Source organism: Neofelis nebulosa, chromosome 16 (genome assembly GCF_028018385.1).
Source record: "Neofelis nebulosa isolate mNeoNeb1 chromosome 16, mNeoNeb1.pri, whole genome shotgun sequence".
NCBI classification, from domain to species: domain Eukaryota; kingdom Metazoa; phylum Chordata; class Mammalia; order Carnivora; family Felidae; genus Neofelis; species Neofelis nebulosa.
This window is the reverse complement of record NC_080797.1, coordinates 58,410,794-58,428,334: the sequence shown is the minus strand read 5'-3', so window position 1 is coordinate 58,428,334 and position 17,541 is coordinate 58,410,794. Positions and strand designations below refer to the sequence as shown.

Below are 17,541 nucleotides of genomic sequence, written 5' to 3'. Positions count from 1 at the left end.
GGAAATAGGCTCCAGGCTCCGAGCCATCAGCCCAGAGCCTGACGCGGGGCTCGAACTCACGGACCGCGAGATCGTGACCTGGCTGAAGTCGGACGCTCAACCAACTGCGCCACCCAGGCGCCCCCCCAAAGTGCTTTTGACGTTCCTTCTGTCTTCCCAACTCGCCTGTGGCCAAATCATACGGTATCTTCTTTTGAGGTGGATTTCCTTGTCCTATCAATCTTTTTATAGTGTCAAAAGGAATAGGGTTAAAAGTTCAAAGAAAATACAAGATCACAAGACAGAAACTTCTTTCCCATCAGATGGTGATGAAATACAGAAATGGTTGTTGAGTGAAGTTGCTGACCAACAATGTAGTGAATCTCTGTCCGCGAGAATTTAAAAACCAGAAGAAGAAAAGAGTCACTCATTTGCTTAAAGGCATCAGGCTGGACTAGACTTTTACTTAATGTCCCCTCTGATTCTTTGATTCTACAACTCAGAGAAGAAGCCCTTACCTTTAACTGAGCTCCTACGTGGATATAGTTGTAAGATGACAGGGATTTCTGGAGATGTAGAGAGCGTAGTATCTGATCTGAACCTCCTTGGAGTAGCTGAAAAAATATTTAATTAGAAATAAATTGGTAAGATACATACACAACCGATTACAGCAAACATTCTGACAATGGTAATCTTGTTTTTACTATGGTCATTTGTCAAACAGGTGCCTGTGGGTTGTGATGGACACTTGCTAAACAGCCTCATTATCTAGACAGGATCGGGTTGCGTTTCAGAATTCAGAAAAAGTCAATATTGCCACAGAAGTAAGAGGCATCAGCAGAGAGTCACATGCTGAACCACACTGGAAACACACAGCCTCTCCTCATCCATCTCTGTATCCAAGGCAGGAGCACCACTGGATAAATAACCATGGCTGCAGTGTTGAACAAAGACCAATTTTAACACTTTCATCCAGTGGGAAAAATACTGGGGAGAAGTTATGGGTTCTAGAAATAAAAGAGCTCTTCTACATTTGTTAGAAAAATAGTTGAATGAAAACATGGTGAATCGTCAACAAAAACACAAGCACAATATGGGTAGCTTTTCTATATAGAACATGCCTTTGGAAGGCAGCATGTTTAAACTCTCTACACTAAACTGTATGCTTTGTTTTACTTAAAAGGTATAATTATCAGATTTTGAAAAGTGATCTTTTAAACTAAATACACCAGAATTTGTACATACGAACGAGCACCCTTAAAGCAGTTCCCTAGAAGAAACTAAAGTCCGCTGAATTGTATTCAACTTCAACTGTCACCGCTCAATTACCTGCAGAGACAGTTTCCACAGGGAAATCAATCTTACTGATTTATAGTTTCTCTTTGTACAAATCCCAAACAGCACTGCTTCATTGGATCACCCGCTTTATTTATTAGCACTGGTTTATATTACTTTTGGCTTTAAAAACTGTAATAATGTATCATACTTGTTCTCTGAACATGAAGACTTGCTAACAGAAAGGCTATTTTAAAAGATCTTGCCTTAAACTCTAAAAGCATTCTCAAAAGACGTATTAGATTTTTTTCCTAAGCAACCACAGCTTTGATGGGATAAAGAAGACAATCCTCCCTTGTGTTCATAATCGTTTTAAGTAATCATCTTGCTTTATAGCCTCCATGAGCAAAATAAAACTGAAGTTGTATTGCTATCCGTGGGGCTCCCAAATATGGGAACAACAGCTTCTATCAAAAATAAAACACAATTAATTTAACATATTCAGAACTTACCACTTCAAAAGCCTTTATAGATATTAAACTATTCTCTACATTGCAAAGAAATGTGATGCTCAACCAAGGTAGTCAGTCATGTGACTAGTTCTTTATAACAATCACGCTCATCACATCTCAGAAGCAGCATATGGGTTGGGGGGGGTGGGGTGCACATGTGCACATGTGTAATGTGTTGTGGGCCAACGGAGGCAATGGAGGCCCAGGACAGGGCAGAGCCCGGATATAGAATATTCATCCTTGGTACAACTGGGCAAATGATCGATTACCTGCACAACAGCAAATACTAACCTGATAGAAAGAATGAAAGCTTCTTTCTCCTGGCTGTTGCACAATCACTCGAGACTAAAAAACACCACATGAAATCGTTAATCTGAGAACGCACCTCAAGGTCAAAAAGCCACAATTCTCAGGAAATCGTATACCAACAGTGCATTTAAATGTCCTAACAGACCCCATGGATTACCCACCTAAAACTAGGCCTCCTCTGTGCAATTTTTAATATTCTTTTTACTGCTTAAAACAGAGTTCCCTAAACTTTCTGAAAATGAAACTTTTTTTTTTTTTAACCTGGAGCCTAAAGATGGAATTTTTGGGGGAAGGAGGATTGGAAGTGGGAAAATAGGAAGGAATGTTTAGGGAGTAATATTCACAACACTGCCTTCCCCCAGGGTCTGGCAGGCATTTCAGAGCAATGCCTTATATCCTGTAGGAAAATCAGTTGAGCAAGATCAGTCTGTAAAGGCCCCTGCCTTAGATGGCTCCCAAAAGGCTGCTCTGAGAGGGCTCAAAATGTACGTTCATTCAAAGGGGTCCTTTTGATTGACTAGGTACATAAAGTGAAGCCCTAAAACATTTTGGAAAAAGACTGATAATACCTGGGATTTCCAGTCCTTTTGTAACTGACACTGACAAAAACACTTATTTCCTTACCAGTCTGACTTCAACTTAACAAAAAAAATAGATTATACTGGGGCACCTAGGTGGCTCAGTTGGCTGAATGTCTGACTCTTGATTTTGGCTCAGGTTGTGATCTCACACTCGTGGAACTGAGTCTCGGGTCGGGCTTCATGCTGAGTGTGGAGCCTGCTTGGGATTCTCTCTCTTCCTCTCTCTTTGCCACCCCCCCCCCCCCATGCTGTATCTTTCAAAATAAATAAATAAACTTAAAAATTTGATTATACTGCATTACACTGCCATAAAGGATGCTACGAATAGAAACCAGAAGAAAATGAGATTCAAATTAATATAGATGGGAATATCAAATCAATATGTTGTATACCTTAAACATACACAATGTGAAAGGTCAATTATATCTCAGTTATAAAAGATTGTTGTACGGGCATGATTCTGTGAGAAGAGTGTAATTTCAGAAACTGGACCCACTAAGCTGTCCTGTGGTGCACTAAGGAAAACAATAAGATGACACATGGGAGATGGTTGTGTCACCAGAGTGGAAATGATTAGTCCTGGCTTGGTCTTTGGCCAGACCTCACCCGGAGGGTGGCACATACTCGAATGCCACTCCGGCCCCCACCACAAACGCCCCTAAATCCTTATCTACAAAGCTCGAGCCTTTCCCAACCTGATATCCTAAGAACTAATAAGAACACAAAAGGAGAATATCTTGTCATGAAAGCTGACTGAGAAGCACGAAGGGAGGCAGAGTAGGATTAAAAGCTACTTTGAAGTCATTCTAGAAATTCTATAAGCACTATTAGGTTTAAACAAAATTCAGCACCCGAAAACATTACCCTCAGACGTTAAACACATTTTACCTTCTCCAATAAGTAGTTATTGATATGTCCACCAATAGGATCCCCCTTGAAATCAAAGTTGATATCCATGTATTTTCCAAATCTGCTTGAGTTGTCGTTACGGTTGGTTTTGGCATTTCCAAAAGCTTCCAAGACGCAGTTGGACTTGAGCAACATATTCTTCACTCTTGAACACAGATAAATGAGAGTCCTTATAGAGAGTTTTCCAGGCCAAGCCTTTTAGAAAACTAGATTTTGTTAAAGCACATCCAAAGGTTCATACGAAGATGCTGACAGCAGCGTTATTAGCGACAGTAAAACAAACTGGTCAACCCTAACTGCCCACCAACAGGGTTGGGTAAAAGTAACTGTTTTTGTACTACAGTGTGAACTGATGGAGACAGATGTCCACAGAACATGTTAATGAAGGAGAAATTAAGTTGCAAAATAGTATGTGTGGCAGGGACTGTGCGTGTGTATGCGTGAGTGTATGTGTATATGCACATACGTTAGTCGATGCTTAAAGGCTGGAGGGAAGAGTACACTTCACTATAGTTTCCTAGGTTGACAGGGGAGGAGTTTACAGAGTGGGATTTCAGGGACCTTCCACCTGGGACAAAAGACTATAATTTTTAGTTTAAGTGAACATGTTTTATTTGTATAAAGAAAAATCTTTAAAAAAAGATATGTTCTCAAGAGAAAGAATGGGTGACACAGAAAATGATACAATTTTTAAAAGTACTTGTTTGTAAAGCCTAAAACACTGAAATTTATTGCATTTAGTTATACATTATAAAGACAGTCTTTATTAGTTTAGAAATCGCTCATTTTGTGTGAATAAAATCTCTCCATTGTATCAGTTACTTAATTCATTCTTTGTTCAATGAATGCTAACTTTCTAGGGAGCAGTCTCTCCCAGTGGATACTTTTTAACTTCATGCTAGACCTTAAGTCTTTGTTTTTATTTCACTGACAGAATTCCTCTTGTACCGGCACACAAGCATGCCTGCTATAGAAATAACTGTGGCCGCTGAAATAACCGAATGCAGCCAACCCACTACCGCCTTAAGTGACCCCACAACCTCCTCTCTCTCTCTCTACACACACACACACCACAACACACAGAAGTATACGTTTAAAATGTGGGGAGGGGCGATTCCACGCTTATGGTAAACAAAGGCAACTATCTTTGTGTTTGTTAGAGACAGAGGATCCAAAGCAGGCTCTGCTGACCGTACAGAGCCCAATGTGGGGTTTGAACTCACAAATGTTGAGATCATGACCAAGTGAGCTACCCAGGAGCCCCAAGGCAATTATCTTTAAAACTCTGGTGAGATATGCTCATGAAAGACTAGTAAATCTACAAATGCCTTACTCTACTATACCAACTGAGTTTAAAAACAAAATGAAGTTAGTTCTCAGCCAGTCATTCTCCTGAGCTGCCAAGGAAATTAAGATAACTTACATTCTTATCCTTGTTATAGGAGATTGCAAAGTCCGAATGATAAGTGGGATGTGTCACAATTAAGAAAAATGTCTCCTTGGGGCGCTTGGGTGGCTCAGTGGGTTAAATGTCCAACTTCAGCTCAGGCCATGATCTCACGGTTCGTGAGTTCGAACCCACAGTTCGTGGGTTCATGGACTCTATGCTGACAGCATGGAGCCTGACCGGAATTCTCTCTCTCCCTCTCTCTCTGCCCTTTCCCCATTTGCACTCTTTCTCAAAAATAAACATTAAAAAAAAAAAAAGAAGAAGAGAAAAGAAAAGAAAAGAAAAGAAAAGAAAAGAAAAGAAAAGAAAAAAGAAAAGAAAAAAGAAAAGAAAAGAAAAGAAAAGAAAAATGGGGCGCCTGGGTGGCTCAGTCAGTTAGGCATCCAACTTTAGCTCAGGTCATGATCTCAGGGTTTACAAGTTCGAGCCCTGCATTGGGGTCTCTGACAGCTCAGAGCCTGGAGCCTGCTTAGGATTCTGTGTCTCCCTCTTTCTCTGCCCCTTCTCCACTCGTGCTCTGTCTCTGTCTCTCTCAAAAATAAATAAATGTTTAAAAAAAAGAAAGAAAGAAAATGAAGCTCCGATCAGCATGTCTCCCCATTTTTATTCCGCCCTTACCTTTCAACCTCTGCTCTCTGACTGGGGTTGGTGATGGCCGCGATGTACTGCATAATGTACTTACTGGCTTCAGTCTTACCAGCTCCACTCTCCCCTGGGGGAAAAAGTGTGCAAGGCTTAACACTGTAACTTAAACCAAGAGGAAGCTAGTTTTTACTAGAATAATTGCAAATTCTGATGTTAGTTACTTAAAATTCTTTACGTTTCATTGTTTGCTTTTATGAGTTATTTCCTCCTATCTTGATATGGTATGGGTTCTAACAGATCTGAAAATGTTGGAAAAAAAAGTAAAACTACTATAGAAGTAAAATAACAAGTAGATTACAAATTAAGATTTAGTACAAAAATATCAAGAGATAAACTGTGGTAAACAAATTCCTTAGACCAAAGTCTTTGTACTCGGCTGTGACTCTTGAGTATAGCAGAAAAGCAACAAGCTAGTGCCTCAAACAGTGGCCATGGCTAAATTCATAAAACCTTATTCTCTATAGCACATTTCTTTTAATCTTCATGAGGATGAAATAATTCCTCCAGAAAATTAAAGTTAGAGTAATTTTGGTGAAAACAAAGCAAAACAAAACAGCAGGCTCCAGACACGGTGTCACAGAGAGAGCATGACAGCTGGTGTAATGTGGGAAGAAGGGATCAATTTAGAATGAGCTACCCAATTGTTAAATGTACATGCCTCCTGACTCAAGAATTCCACCTGTAGAAATTTATACTACAGAAATACTAAAAATATGAATATAATCAAATAATAATAATAATCTTCAAAGGTTTAAGGAGTATTTCTGCAGACTATACTATGTGTCACAGCTGAAGTCTGAAAATAAAATGCCTGTCAGTAGAGGACCAGGCAAATAAATGATTCAACTATTCAATGGAATCCTGCACAACTGTTGAGAACCCCCTGCTTCCGTAGAGGTATGCTAAGGAAAAGTGCCCACTCTGTGTTGTTAAATGGAAAAACACATGTAATAGCGTTTATAACGTAATTTTGTAATATGTTTATAATACAATTTCATATGCATGTGTGACTCTATGTATAATATACAGAAAAAATGTATAAAAGGACCAACACTAAATTCACAGCTGTTACTGCTGAAGTTTTGGGGGTAACAGGTTATTCAGAGGGAAGGGGCTTTTGCTCTTAAACACTTACATGATTGTTTGCTCCCTTCTTTCTTTTATAATCAGGCAATATTGCTTTCATCATTTAATATAACATAGTCCTAGGATATAATTCTCCAACATTAAGTTACATAACTCCTCTGACCCTTAATATTCTCATCTATGAAGTAGAAACACAACTGTCCTACCACCCAACGGTTTTGATAACCAAAATGGAATAAAGATCAAAAAAGTAGTTTTAAAAGTATAAAGCCCCTAATGCAGATGTGAGGTATTATTAGCACCAAAATAAATTCCCACAGTTTGGGAGAGGCCATCCTGGGTCAGCGGGCAGATACCTTCCCTGTCCTCAATTTACTACACAAGATTCCTCGAAGAGCTCAGCTTTACTCAGAGGGGTTAGCTCCAGCTCTCGGGCACACAGAGTCTATCACCTGTCTCTCTGCTCTTCAGGCTTTAGAGCTCCAGCCTCTGGATCTGAGAGCCCATCCCTGGTCCCCATGCCTGTATGGTCCCTTTCACCAATCCGACTTTGAGTTCATTCTTCATTTTTGGTAACTCAGGATTTCATTTTCTTGGTTTCATTCTGCTATTATTTAAAATGACTTTTTGTTAACATTTTATCCAGTACTTTCATGTCTTTGAGGTGAGAAGAAGAATCTTGCATGTTGGCTCAGTCTACAAAATTGACCAGAAGCCCATCCACACGTAACGTGTATTTGCAAATGACCCGAGACTACGCTTTGGTCAGAAAGGATTTCTTGGTTAATGCTCACTGCACTTTTTTTTTCCTCCGGTAAAACTGCTTACCTCTCTAACTTCAAAGAAGATCTATTCAACAGTTTGGATCCTCGAGTACCTACTAAGTTAAATGGATTTTGACCCTGAAAGTACAGGGGGTCCCCTCTGAGTACCTGATATCACAATACAAGTGTCTTTCGAGCGCCTCTTCATAGCTTTGTAAGCAGCATCAGCAATTGCAAACAGGTGAGGTGGTCTCTCGTACAGCTCGCGTCCTTTGTATTGCTCAATCGTGTCTCTCCCATAGATGTTCAGCAACTTGTAAGGATTCACAGAAACAACGACTTCTCCAATGAATGTGTAGATACGCCCCTTTTCAAATCTGCACAGGACCGAAAGAGATGGAACAAGGAACAGCTATGGTGACAAAGAAACACTGTCTTTCCGAAGAGCCTCATTTCCAAGAAAATCCAAATATCCCGGGAACGGTTTCTGAGCTGACATTTCGTTAATTCCGAATTTAATTTTAGAGACAATGCTTAGGTTGTGCCCCTTCAGATGTTGCTGGCAGAAAAGACCAGTAGGAGTTAAAAGCCAGGAAAGAAGAAAGAATTTAATTTTTTGTGGGCTGGATAGTTCCTATTTCTGAAATATGAAAGGATAAGTAGGTGCTACGAAGAGCTCTAGTAAAAGGAGAAACAGAAGATAAAGCAGGTCTTGGAATCTACTTAGCCAGATTTTCAATTATAAAGAAAACTGTCCAAATACACTTCTTTTTTTTCTCCCTCTTGAATCTGCACTAAAGTGTCAGTAAAGGAATAAGAACACTAAAATTCATAACACAGAGAGTCATAGAGGAGACGCTTCTGGCATACATCAAATTCATTAAAATTTTTAAAAAAAGTTTTTTTCATGTTTATTTATTTTTGAGAGAGAAAGAGACAGAGTGCAAGCAGGAGAGGGGCAGAGAGAGAGGGAGACAGAATCCGAAGCAGCATCCAGGCTCCGAGCTGTTAGCACAGAGCCCGACGTGGGGCTCGAACCCATGAACCGTGAGATCATGACCTGAGCCGAAGTCGGATGCCCAACTGACTAAGCCACCCAGATGCCCCTCAAATTCATTGTTTTAAATGATGGCCTAAAATTCCATGGTATAGATTATCATTCTCTAGTCAATCATTCCCCTTCCTTCCTGCTATTATGAATAATACTGTAGGAAATACTCCTGACACATAATCTTACAACTCAGTGCTTTTATTTCTGTGAGACAGCTGGTTGAAAGGTATGTGTATTTTTTTATAAAGTATTTCTAACAGGATCCCACCTTTTTACCATAAAATTCTGGAATGCTGCCCATTATGTGATTTGTATGTATCACCGTACATAGATATATTTGATAAGTGATTACACGAGCATGGAAAAATATGGAAGACTACGTGTTCTGTTTCACATACCTTTTCTACATATAACAGGGTGATGAGGAGGGAGGCTGTGTGGGTGGATGGAAGGAAGCTTTAGGAACAAAGGGGAAAAAGTAAAAAAAAAAAACCCTGGCATATACAGTATGACTCAACTGCACAAAATCATGTGTCTATATTTACCAAGAAAAAATTTAATATAAAACTTAGAAAACCCATATATAGTCACAGTTTATACATTACTCACACATATAAACACACATGAACCAGAGCTAGGCCAACACCCAAATGGACATTTCTATACAAGTTGTTGCTAACACACTCCACCTGCCGAGAGGCACAGGAAGGACACAGAGCTCCCATCCAAGAAGGAAGGGAGCGCCAAGACGGGCTAAATGCTGGTCCCCGGACAATGACCACATCTCTAAGCGCTCTTGCTCAGGACCAGAGCAGCAGGGAAATAACTAATTCTTTGGGACCACAACGGCAAGGACCTTAAACTTCCTTCACAATGGAATGAAGGCTGTTGGCTATAATTAGGCGTGGAAACAAACAGATGCTGATAATCAACAGTAGATTAAAACCAAGATTTTATTAAATAGCTAATATATATTTAAATAAAAACTATTAATAACCACTTTAAGATTTTCTGTGCATTTTTCTACTGTGGTTTTCCTGTGAAGCCTAACTGTTGGATGCCAAGTTTATATGGTGGTTAGAAGCACAGACTTTGGAGTCCTTTACATCTGGGTCTGAATGCTCACACTGCAAATATGATAGCTGTGCGACCTTGTAAAACCACTTCACCTCCATGTGTTTCACTTGTAAAACAGACAATTACACCGCACTCTCACTCTGGCATTGAGTAAGTACTTAAAAAAGGGGGTGGGGTGGGCAATTAATCTATGCTTCCAATTACACTCTGCATGAAAAATATTTTTAATAAATGCTTTTATTTTATTAACGTTTCTACTTAAATCACAATAATCCCTACATGTTCAATCATCATAATCTGATTCCCTGCCTCAGCTGTTAATCAATGAACAACAAGCCACAAGCAAATTGTCCACATAACTCATGTTCAAACACCCCCTAAAAGTAATGAAAGGCTAAGGTTCACTACCTAAGCCTTTCTGGCTTAAACTGAAAATGTACAGGACATTCTCAACAGCTGTCTTCAAGGATGAGAATTAAAAGGACATGATTCTTTAGTTTAAGAAACACTGTCTAAACAGGAAGAAGAAGAAGAAGAAGGGGGAGGGGGAGGGGGGAGGAGGAGGAGGAGGAAGAGGAGGAGAAGAAGGAGGAGGAGAAGAAGGAGGAGGAGAAGAAGGAGGAGGAGAAGGAGGAGGAGGAGAAGAAGGAGGAGGAGGAGGAGGAGGAGGAGGAGGAGGAGGAGGAGGAGGAGGAGAAGGAGGAGGAGAAGTAGGAGGAGAAGGAGGAGGAGGAGGAGGAGGAGAAGGAGGAGGAGGAGGAGAAGGAGGAGGAGGAGGAGAAGGAGGAGGAGGAGGAGAAGAAGGAGGAGGAGGAGGAGGAGGAGAAGAAGAGGAGGAGGAGGAGGAGAAGAAGAGGAGGAGGAGGAGAAGAAGGAGGAGGAGGAGGAGAAGGAGGAGGAGGAGAAGGAGGAGGAGGAGAAGGAGGAGGAGAAGGAGGAGGAGGAGGAGGAGAAGGAGGAGGAGGAGAAGAAGAGGAGGAGGAGGAGAAGAAGAGGAGGAGGAGGAGAAGAAGAGGAGGAGGAGGAGGAGAAGGAGGAGGAGGAGGAGAAGAAGGAGGAGGAGGAGGAGGAGAAGAAGAGGAGGAGGAGAAGAAGAGGAGGAGGAGGAGAAGAAGAGGAGGAGGAGAAGAAGAGGAGGAGGAGAAGAAGAGGAGGAGGAGGAGAAGAAGGAGGAGGAGGAGGAGAAGAAGGAGGAGGAGGAGAAGAAGGAGGAGGAGAAGAAGGAGAAGAAGGAGAAGAAGGAGAAGAAGGAGAAGAAGGAGAAGAAGGAGGAGGAGAAGAAGGAGAAGAAGGAGGAGGAGAAGGAGGAGGAGAAGAAGGAGGAGGAGAAGAAGGAGAAGAAGGAGGAGGAGGAGGAGAAGAAGGAGGAGGAGGAGGAGAAGAAGAGGGAGGAGGAGGAGGAGAAGAAGAAGGAGGAGGAGAAGAAGAGGAGGAAAGAGGAGGGGAAGGAGGAGGAGGGGGAGGAGGAGGAGGGGGAGGGGAGAGAGAGGAGGAGGGGGAGGAGGAGGAAGATGTTGGGAAAAAGAGATTACCTCACAGGTGTGGAACTCTGTGAAATAAGACACAGCAAATAACATACGAGATTAGAATGCTGTTCGAAGATTCCAGGTCTGCCTAATCAGTAAATTCCATTTTATTCCAAATAGAATATTTATCAAAGCTTCTAGACATCATGTTTGTAAAACACAATAAACTACGTGCATAATAGCATCAAATGCACAAATATTATCGTGAAGACAGCGGCAAAAGGTCAACGAATTATGGTATTAAATACAATGCCTCGGTAATTTATAAAATGTTAAAAACTTACTTGAAACTCTAAGGTTGGTTACCACACATGAAACTTTCAGTTTGGTTAAGGCTTAAAATCACCACTAGATGGTGCCAGTGTACACAGTAACACCAACCCAAGATTCCAATTTGCTTGGGAAAGCCTCGCGTATGAAGTTAGCACTAAGGTAGTGTAGTCACCTGGTTGGTGTGCCTCCATAAGGAACTAGTGTCACGATCCTCAGCGACAAACAGGGTGAAGCCACCTCTTATAAGAGACCAAGGAAGGCATCTCTATGCCTTCTGTGTGTGAAGCTTGTGTGACAAACTTTTATAATGCACTCTTCAAATATTTATTCAATATCTACTCTGTGCCAGACACTGGGCCTGACTCTGGGAATTAAAAGATGAACAAAGTGCAGGGAAGTGTTGCAAATAAATAATAACAAATGATAGGTAAGGTAATGAAGGCAGGTACCATGTTGGTTGGCAAAGATGATCACAACACCCCTTGCAATGAGCAACCGAAAGAGAAATATACTAAGCTCAGAGAGAGGCACGCGAGGCCTTTTGTGCCGCGGCCTCCAAATTCCTCTTCACTTGACTCTCCTAACTGCCCACCACACATCCACCGTCAACACCTCCCGATCCCCTCTTTCCATCTCAGTCTGCTGTTACGTTAATGAGATACTTACGGTCCCCAAGGACACCACGACCTCATGGTTTGCCCACAGGTTCATTCTGCCTACAATACCTTGTCCTCACCCAGTCTCTTCCTCCCCCCATCTCCTCAACAGGTTCCCACTCCTTCAAAAGCAAAACAAAATAAAATGAAACCAGAAAACTACCTACTAGGGGACAAACACCTAGCCTCAACTCTGAAACACGACCTAGGAAGAACAGTTGCAAGGTGCTGTGAAAAGTAGACGCGGGGGAGGGAGGCTGCCGAGAGGGAGCAGGCACCCGTGCGCGTGCAGGCTCCTGAGCAGAGCGCCCCCCACAGGAGGCTGTGGTTCTCCAGGGGACAAACCAACCATCTTCTCTGAGAATGGCAGTCTCAGGGTGCTGGCGGCTGTGGGACAAAAGGAGTCCCATTTGGCACTTCTGAATAGTTAGTTGCAAGATGGGACTGAATGAAGAAATGAGTAGACATTACGTTGTTGCAATTACACTGCAATCAATTACAATGCAATTGTAATGCATTACACTGTCCGTGTGGTGAGGCAAAAGACAAAAAGCAGGTACGATTCTCTGCAGCAGGTGATATTGAGCAGTGAAAACGGGTGCCACCTTACCTCCCAGATGTCTCATGGCATGCTCACAGGGCTTGCCTGCGAGTCAGGCAAACTTCTTGCCATTTCAGTCAAAGTGAGAAATAACTCAGCATGGGTGGCTCAGTCGGTTAAGCGTCCGACCCTTGATTTGGCTCAGGTCATGATCTCAGTTTGTGGGTGGGAGCCCCCAGAGGGCTCTGCACTGACAGTGAGGAGCCTGCTTGGGATTCTCTCCCTGCCTCTCTCTCTGCCTCTCCCCTGCTAATGCACACTCTCTCTGTCTCTCTCAAAAATAAATTTAAAAGATTAAAAAAAATAATAATGATCCCAAACTCAGCTATCTACTGGTCATTCCACATACTCTCTTTCAATAACTAATCCAATAACTAAATAATCCAACCACATTTACTCAAATATGGTAATAATCAAAAGTGACCCAGAATGGGGCCCAGGATAAGACATGATAAGAAAAACTAGGCAAAGAAACTGATAGGACAAAAGGCAGATCAAGAATACCCATGAAAAATAGGTATGTCATAAAGGAGAAAAACTTTGGAAAAATATTTCTGCATGGAAGCAAAACACATAAAGAAAATATAGCCCTCTAAAAACCAAGAAAACAAAGAAAACACCACTTAAAAATAGAGAGACCAGGGGCGCCTGGGTGGTTCTGTTGGTTGAGCCTCCAACTCTTGATTTCGGCTCAGGTGGTGATCTCACAGTTTGTGAGATGGAGACCCACATGGGGCACAGCGCTGGCGGTGAGGAGCCTGCTTGGGATTCTCTCTCTCTCTCTCTCTCTCTCTCTCTCTCTCTCTCTGTTCCTCCCCAACTCGCATGATCTCCCTCTCTCTCTGGCAAAATAAACTTTTTTAAAAAAATAGAGAAAAAATGTTTAAAACTATTTTTTTGAAACAGGAGATGAGAAACCAAAGAGCTCAGGGAAACAACAGAAAGAGGAGAAAACCCCACAGAAATGAAGTCCACATTAAAAGACATCAGAATGAGGGGCGCCTGGGTGGCTCAGCTGGTTAAGTTGGTCAGCTCAGGTCACGATCTCCTGGTCCGTGGGATCCGTGTTGACAGCAGGGAGTGTGCTTGGGATTCTCTGTCTCCCTCTCCATGTGCCCCTCCCCTGCTCATGTGCTCTCTCTCAAAATAAAATACATATATATATATATATATATATATAAAGATATTAGAATGGGAACAGATACTGCTGAACATACAGACAAGAAGAAAAGCAAGCAAAATGAAGTGGAAAAACAAAGTTCAAGTAGAAAGCAGTATAGAAGAGGGAGATAATGGAGATCACGTGACTGGGTCTCTGAAGACTTTGGTGTGATAATGGTGACATTTCAAAACGGCAAACAATTACACCAAGAACGTATGTTGATAGAGAGTGTCAGAAAACAGGTCAGCCACCTGGAAAAACAAAATCCATAGATCATCAGCGTGATGCCTTGAATTGTGCTCTCCCCCACAAAAGATATGCTGAAGTACTAATCCCTGGTACCCGTGAAAGTGACCTTATTTAGAAACAGGGTTTTTGCAGATGTGATCAAGATGAGGTCATTAGAGTGGGCCCTAATCCAACACGACTGGGTTATGAGAAGAGGAAAATGCCATGGGAAGACTGAGACAGACGGGGAGGACACCACGCGATGACAGAGGTGACAGGCGCAGCTGCGAGCCAACGTCACCGTGGGAAGCTAGGCAGAAGCAAGGAAGGATTTCTCCCCCACCAGTTCCAGACCGACCCTGGCCCTGCTGACACCTTGATGTTGGACTTCTAGTCTTCAGAACTGTGAGACAAGAAATGTCTGACCTTATTTTTAAGTCACCCCATTTGTGCAATTTTGTTTGTGGTATTTTGTTATAGCAACTCTAGGAAACTAATACGACTAGTTATACCAAAATAAATTTTATGAAAGTGTCTCAGTTTCACTTCATGTTTAAAGAAATGCAAATCAAACCAACAACAGGGTACAATTCTCCACCTACACATGAGGAATTTTGACAGTGAACAATGTTAGCAAGAGTATGGAGTCACAGGTGTCTTCCCCATCGCAGGTATCACCTTCATTGGCGGGACTCCCTCATAAACCATTCTCCACAAAATATAAATCTAATTGCTCATTCCTATCCTTAAATCTTTTCAATGGGAAGTCTTAAAGTCAAGCCAATCTGACATCCCGATATTGGCTTACCTCACGTCAACCACTCCTGATGACTGCTCTGGCCAAGAATAAAACAAGATCCTTCCCCATCTAAACTGCCCCTATCCACCATCATCCCACACTTGTTTCCTCTATGGTAGTTACCATAAGTAGCTTCTTGTTGGTTTACTTTCTGTCTCCAGAGGAATACAGTCCATATTTACCTTGTTCATGGCTTTATCTTCAGCATGCAATACAGTGCTGGAACTTACAGGGGATGGTTAAATATTCGATGAATCAAAAAATAAAGGAAGGAATGAATGAGTCCCCTTAGCCCCCCACCATTTTCTCAGCAAATGGTTTGCACCCTATTTATAGAGAAAATTTAGGCCGTCAAGTATGGAAGACTTTAAATCGCCTACCGTCATTACTTTTTTTTTAAATTTATGTACTTAGTTTCACTTCTCTTATTTCCTTATGACTTTCAAAAGTGGGAGGAGGGGAGATTAAATACAGCAGGATATCACCTAGTTTTTAATGGGCCACATCCTTATGCTCAACTGAAAATAACCTTTCCTTTCACATGGGCAATTTCATGTACTCTGGATACAAACAGTAATTTATATTCCAGGAAAATATAATTAAAATAGTATCTACTCTGACTCACCCTCTGGGACATGTTTTTCACTGTTAGGGAAGGAAGCTGCAACGTATGCAGGACTGACTTGGAACTGGAGGTATCAGTTCAAACTGGTGGGGTGCAGTGGCTTGAAGGGAGGGGAGAGGGAGAGAGAGAGATGTGGACGTGAGCACACATTTCCTAGCTCTGCCCTCTGAGGGAGCTCAGAAGCAAGGACACTCAGATGTTGGCTTGTACACTATTCTTCTTAACTAAAAGGACCCAGGGATCCTTAGAGAAAAGCTAATTCTGGAGCTGGGGCAGGGGAAGTACAAGATGAGTCTGGAATGTGTTGTTGAGCTAGAATGTAGGGAAGTACTCAAAGAATGACAGGGACATAGCAAAAGAAACAGGAATCCGCGTAAAAGGCTCCCACTGGCCCAAGCGGGAACCACATGAGCACTAAAACAAGTAATGTCAGTGACATTATAATCCCCCGAATAAAATAAGAATCTCGGAGTCCGTACTGATATAAAATAGAAGTGAATTGGAGAAGTAAAAGCTCTTCCTTACGGTGGAATGACAAGAAATACAAAAGGAATGGCGTTGAGTTAGAGAATTATCGGTGCATGCTGAAACCAGTAGCTGAGAGTGTGATGAGGAACAGGATAGTTACACAGCCGCAAAGTATCTTCTGCAAATTACTTAGTAATTACAAAGGGAGAGATAACTTTTACAGGAGAGAAACCCTGTAAGCATTAAGTGGCCATTAACTTTGACTTCATTAGCTTTGACCAGGTGCTCAAAGTTAATATCACCACTATTGACACAAATTGACATATGTGCCGGTGATAGTTAATTTTATGTGTCAACTTGCCTGGGCCAGGAGGTGCCCAGAATTTGGTCAAACATTATTCTGGGTGTGCTGTGAGGGTGCTTCCGGATGAGAGAAACATTAGAGTCAGGAGGACTGAGCAAAGCAGAGTGCCCTACCCAACTGGGTGGGCCTCATCCACTCCAGCCAAGACCTGATAGGAACAGAAGGGTGAGTGAGAAACAATGCTTTGTCTCTCAGCCTGATGGTCTCTGAGCTAGGGCACAGGTCTTCTCCTGCCCTCACACTTGGACTCAGACTAGAACTAACACCATCAGCTCTCCTAAAATTCTAGCTTACTGACCGAGGAGTTTGGACTTCTCAGCCTCCGTAACTGTGTGAGCCAAAAATCCCTCTATATGTGTGTTTATAAACACACACACACACACACACACACACACACACACACACACACACACATATCCTATTGGTACTGTTCCTCTGGAGCAGTCAGACTTATGTGGATTTTGTATTGAGAGTGGTTCTAGAGGGACGGAATTTTAAGAAAGCGTTCTCTGAGTTGTTTCTGGAGTTTCAGGAAATGGCTCTCTGATCAGATTTAAGGCCACTAATGACTCTATTTCCAGTTGCAAAAAGAACAGTGATAGTCCATGGTGTGATCTGGCAATAAAAAACATATCTCCAATGAATACTCTTAATCAACCTCTTATAAGAAACAAGAAGCTGGGTGATTGTGAGTATATTTGCAAAGATTTCTGGAAAACTAACAAATATGAGGTTGGCTGGTTAACTCTTAATGTCACTGGACAAAGTGATGAATGAAAAGAATGGCTCAGGGATTCAAATTCCCAGCTCAAGTGCTACAAACGGACCTAAAGCTTCTTTTCCTGTAGCCACAGGGCTTAGAACACAAATGCTGTGCCTCCTGATATGATGTGGTGAGGACACAACAATCACTTCTGTGGTGTCTGCCAAAAACATTTAACCCGAATCTAACCAGGAGGAAACAGAAGATAAACCTAAATTGAAGGACATTCTATGAAATAACCGGGAAAGTTCACAGTAAAAACAACAACAACAGAAAGGCTGACACTCTGGAAAACATTATGGAGGTTCCTCAAAAAACTAAAAATAGAACTACCCTGTGACCCAGCAACTGCACTACTGGGTATTTACCCAAAGGATACAGGTGTACTGTTTCAAAGGGGCACATGTACCCCAATGCTTATAGCAAAACCATCAACAA

The 17,541-nt window shown here is 41.9% G+C and overlaps 1 protein-coding gene across 3 annotated transcripts in view; it reads right to left on the bottom strand.

Annotated features, from left to right (window-relative positions):
• MYO1D (myosin ID) overlaps window positions 1-17,541 on the bottom strand; it is a 377,669-nt gene that overhangs the window by 258,214 nt on the left and 101,914 nt on the right. For all 3 annotated transcript variants that reach the window (XM_058706014.1, XM_058706013.1, XM_058706015.1), the window contains exons 2-6: window positions 7,679-7,887; window positions 5,634-5,727; window positions 3,545-3,710; window positions 2,058-2,111; window positions 498-593 (exon numbers count right to left, since the gene is read on the bottom strand). In XM_058706014.1, the coding sequence (XP_058561997.1) occupies window positions 498-593; window positions 2,058-2,111; window positions 3,545-3,710; window positions 5,634-5,727; window positions 7,679-7,887 (619 nt within the window). The remainder of the gene's footprint in view (window positions 1-497; window positions 594-2,057; window positions 2,112-3,544; window positions 3,711-5,633; window positions 5,728-7,678; window positions 7,888-17,541) is intronic.